This window comes from Castanea sativa, chromosome 1 (assembly GCF_040712315.1).
Source record: "Castanea sativa cultivar Marrone di Chiusa Pesio chromosome 1, ASM4071231v1".
Lineage (NCBI taxonomy): Eukaryota > Viridiplantae > Streptophyta > Magnoliopsida > Fagales > Fagaceae > Castanea > Castanea sativa.
Window position 1 is genome coordinate 11,789,365 of NC_134013.1, and position 5,096 is coordinate 11,794,460.

The 5,096-nt window shown below is 35.9% G+C and overlaps 1 protein-coding gene across 1 annotated transcript; it reads left to right on the plus strand.

Annotated features, from left to right (window-relative positions):
- The first annotated feature begins 277 nt into the window (after positions 1 to 277).
- On the plus strand, positions 278 to 3,908 carry LOC142606334 (thaumatin-like protein 1b). The gene is made up of 3 exons (XM_075777701.1): positions 278 to 615; positions 793 to 1,492; positions 3,286 to 3,908. Exons 1-3 carry the CDS (start codon positions 558 to 560, stop codon positions 3,476 to 3,478), a joined length of 951 nt encoding a protein of 316 aa, XP_075633816.1. The 5' UTR covers positions 278 to 557; the 3' UTR covers positions 3,479 to 3,908.
- The last annotated feature ends 1,188 nt before the right edge of the window (positions 3,909 to 5,096 follow it).

A 5,096-nucleotide genomic window follows, 5' to 3' on the forward strand; every position in this document is an offset into this window, starting at 1 on the left:
TGATAATTTAATATTGCAAAATAAGCCGAAAACAGGGGATACAATACATCAATCTGTATGGATAAGACGTGCTCTTATTTTCTTTCCAAAAAATAAGCGTCTTTTTAACAATATGGGAAACATATAATTTATCACAGCTTTGTGCCTACGAGCTTTACCTGTTTCGATAAGGAAAAATTTTTGTTCTATACCTGAAAGTGTGTTTTAACCTGAAAACGTAATTTGAAGTCACGTTTTTTAAGTTATAAAAACACCAGTGAATTTTTGCCTGCGTTTTGAACGTTTTATTTGTTTTTGCCTTCGCACCACGGTTTTTATACGCATAAAAACTAAGTTGGAGACACGTAAGCTATGACATTCGCTGCTTCAATTCCTTTATAAATACCCCCAATCAACTCATCACAGCTCTTACAGAATCTCACATTGCTCCCAACTCCGGAGAAGAAGAAAGAAAGTCGGATTTGGCCTATGCAACTTCTTTCTTCTTCTCATTCTTTTTGCTTTTCTTAAATTTCTCTTCCTTCTTTCTCTATTCTTGTTATAGCCATTGAGTTTTAATGGCTCAATTAACAACATTACTGATGTCCCTATTAACCCTTTTTCTATCAACACCAGGTAAATAGCTTAGAAACTAAGAACAAATTAACAACAATTGCTTTACATTGCTTTTTATAAACAAAAATGGGCAGGGGCGATATTCCACCAGACACGACCATTGACCATAGTAGCATTCTAACATTAAAACATGCCAAATTCTAACGAAGTTATATTTTCTTTTCTGTTCAATTACAGGAGTGATTTCAACGACTTTTACCATATTAAACAAGTGCGATTATACGGTATGGCCAGGCATTCAATCCAACGCAGGAATAGCTTCACTCTCAACCACAGGCTTCGCTCTGCAGAAGGATGAGTCCAAAACCATCACTGTACCAGCCTCATGGGGTGGTCGATTCTGGGGTCGAACCCATTGTTCCCAAGACTCCACAGGCAAATTCTCCTGCGTCACAGCGGATTGTAGCTCCGGCAAGGTTGAGTGTGCAGGAAGCAACGCTCTGCCACCGGCAACTCTAGCCGAGTTCACTCTCGATGGTTATGGCGGTCAAGATTTCTTCGATGTTAGCTTGGTCGATGGGTACAACCTCCCTATGCTTGTGAAGCCTCAGGGTGGGACAGGTCAGAATTGTACAAGCATTGGATGCGTGAGCGACCTTAACGAGTCTTGCCCTTCTGAGCTTAAGGTTACGAGCACCGCCGACGGAGGTAAGAGCGTCGCGTGTAAAAGCGCGTGCGCTGCATTAGACCAAGATCAGTACTGTTGTAGAGGCGCGTATGGCTCACCCAACACTTGTAAGCCTTCAACGTACTCTCAGATCTTTAAGACCGCGTGCCCACAAGCGTACAGTTATGCTTACGACGACAAGAGCAGTACCTTCACTTGTGGCTCCTCTCCGGATTACTCCATCACCTTCTGCCCCACCCCTAACACCAGGTAAATTTACTTGGGTTCGATTACTGTATGCGTTAGCTCATATATTAACAAATTTGTTTTCCGAAATTTTTTTTCAAAAATTAAAGAAGTTATAAAATTTTTTTCAATTTCAATTAATTTTTTTTAAAAAAAATGATATACCATTAACACACACATTAGTAAAATTTATTTTTTTTATTAGTGCTGGGACACATCAATTGGTCTACCATCACACTTTTGTCAATAACAATTCGATACGTCGCAAATTATAGTGTTAATTCAAGCACAAACACAAGTAAACAAGCACGGACATAGCAATTCAAGCCATTTCTAAAAATTTATAACATTGGTATGGAGTATAATAAAACATAGTATTGAATAATTTTTAAAAACTATTTTTTTAGAGAACCGTAATACTTTATTAAAATATATAATATATAAATATTTTTTAATAAAATACCTAATATTTTAAATAGATTTATAATACATTACATCACTAAAATGTCTTAACTTTGATAGTAGTAACTAAAATTATAACGAGGGAAACTTTAATACATATAACCGAATTTTTAAAAACTTATAACATAAAACGGTACATACGACGTTATTTTCGCTCACCTTTTTTATCAGTTAAAAACCTATAACATAAAACGGTACATACGACATTATTTTCGCTCACCTTTTTTTATCCGTACATTCTAGCTGTTATCTACCTAATACCGCCAGTAATTTTTTGTGTTTCTCGCGTAACGGTAAAGGGTATTTTTGTCTTTAAAAAGTTAAGACTGTCAATTTGAACGTTGGGCTCGTAAAAAAAAAAAAATTTGAACGTTGGGGTTACTGTTTTGTTTCATCCCCATGCTGCCTAACTTTTTGAACTGTTTTTGTTGTTGGTAGCGCAACTTTTCATGTTGACACTACTTGCGAGATCTGAATAGTACTGTATATCACACACATGTTATTTAAATAAATCATGCTAAGCAATTATTATGTCAGTAGAGTCTCCCACGGCCGTATTTGCCGACCTGATGTTGCTCATCTTTGTCAATAAATTCGGCAACCAAGACACAGATACACACGGAGAACATGGATCATAATAAATCATAATTAGTACGGGTGTTACTTAACTTTCTTGAAAAAAATTTCAATTATGTTCCGCAACATGCTTTGTTTGTTGGGTGATAGTTGCAACTTCTCGTTGTTCAATTGTCAAACCAACCCTTTCTAACACAGAATATATTTGGTCAGTAGTCAATTGTCGTAAACAACTTTGCTTAACAAACCATCACTACCCATGATACTGTCTAATTAACAAGAATAATCGAAATGTCAAAGCTCAAATCAAATCAAAATGAATAAAGAAAAGTGGGCAAATACTTTGCTGTTAAATTACCTTTTTTTTACTTGCCCAAAAGATAACGATACCTCTTTAATAATAGGGTCCATTTTTCAGGAATCTCAATTGCTTCTCAAAAATATCATAAAGTATGTGGTGCAACAATATCTCCGACCCACATGCATAGATTTCACATGCACATGAGAAGCACATACATAAAAAAAATATCACCGTTATTCCCCGAATCTCTATATACCCTGAAAAGACGGTCCAATCTTTTAATGCCAAACCGCCATATGTGGCTTGCACAAACTCCAAGCCTATCATCACCACAGATTTTTGTAACGGATAGCTATATCCTATATCCTATATAGAGTCAAAAAGATTGCCCAATCAAAACACGACACAATTCTTGAAATTCGTTTATTTTTGTGTGTGTACGTACTGACATTAAAATTGTTTTTTTTTTCCTCTGCAGCCAAAAAGCTTCACAAGAGCAAAGCACGCAAACTCCCACTACAACGACAAGCTCACCGACCGTCAACAGCACAATGATCTACGAAGGTGCAGAATTTGATCAAAGTGGATGTACCCACGTGTTCGGATCCAAAGCCATTGCGGGTTTTGTCAGCATCACAGTGTCAATTTGGCGGTTTTCGCAACTCTTCTAGTTTTTGTTTAGCTAACTTTTCTTTTTTCATTAGTTAGGCCCAAAATCGTGATCCATCTCTAACTTTATAGCCCAAACAGGGATTGTATTAAAGGTGGTGGCCCCCCTACTGGTTTTGTTCTTATTATGGGCCATGTGACCTGGATAGGGCCCACACAAAGTTGGCTATGGTGATGTGGTGGTGAGTCATTATTGATGGTATATCTTACTCACTAGCACACATACTAGGAGGACATTCAATGTGAAAGAGAGTAGTACTGCACGAAATAGAACTTGTTAGGCGAAAGAAATTAATTCTTTTGATATATCATTCAATTTTTTAGATAAGGGAGGGATGGGTTTCGTGTCATTGTTTGGTAAAGTGTCTATATTTTATGTAACCACCGCATTTTGGTTCTCAAATATTATTGAATTTTTTAGTTTTGCGATTTTGTCTAGTGTGTTGATCTTTTTGATGTCATGTTACTCCGCATGTTCTGTCCATTTATAATTCCATACATGAATAAAGAAAGAGTAATAAGAAGGTACTGGAAAATTAACAACAATAAATATTAGAGTAAGGATAATATAAACAATCACTGTGTATGTGAGAGGTGGAAGCTGATTATTGAAAGTAACAAATGAGCGATTATATAGTATGAAATTATATTCTCCCGGTGGAATTTTTTTTGTCTTTTTTTCTTCTTTTTTTTTTTATATAAGTTTTTTTTTTTTATTTTAAGAAACTTCTCTAAGTTAATACTTATAACGTCTAACAATGAGGGAGGCTTTGTTGTTTGTACCCTAATGTCATGGAAATACCATGAGATTTTATTAAGGGAAAGGTTTTGATGCAGGTCTACCTAGTCATGTGCATTATACAGTAAAACATTCACCGTTTTTTTATTTATTTATTTTATTTATTTTTATTTTTATTTTTTTCTGGGCACCGTATACGGTAAAACATTTCCCTTTTATTAATTACAGCTTGTATAGATGATACAATTGTCGATTGGTTTTCTTACTTTTATTAGAAGCACATTTGGATTTTTCAACAATATTGTAATGAGTCTAATCGATTTATATATATATATATACATATATATTAAGGGTTATTTTCATCTAAGAAAATCTTTTGGGCACTTTGACTTGTCAGGATAATTGCCTCCTCCAATGGGTCCTACCAACCAAGGACCTGTTGGGATAAAGTCCCCATTCACTTCCTTCGAAGTCCACGGTCTAGCGCTCCACTCTCCCTGAAGACACATCGGGTGGCTCACGTATATTCCAGACGAATAATTCGCACTTCATCATTTGCATATTGACAGATGTATGATCTTACCAACGAATGGATGATCATACCGACGGTTGAGTACATTGGGTCCCGCAAACCTCTACGTATTCCCACACATGTGTCTCTGAATGAAAATAACTTGCACATCATGCCCAAAGACCCTATTACACATTCGTATCTTTTTTATATGGGAAGAGAAGTCCTAAGATCTCAAGCCTTAACTCTAAGTTTTCTCTACAATGAAAGCTCCTACATTTAAGGGATCTTGATCAGCTCTATACCACTATATAAGTACCAAACCTCTATGTGAAATTTTCTAGTCCTCACACTATTGAGTTCTTGGAGA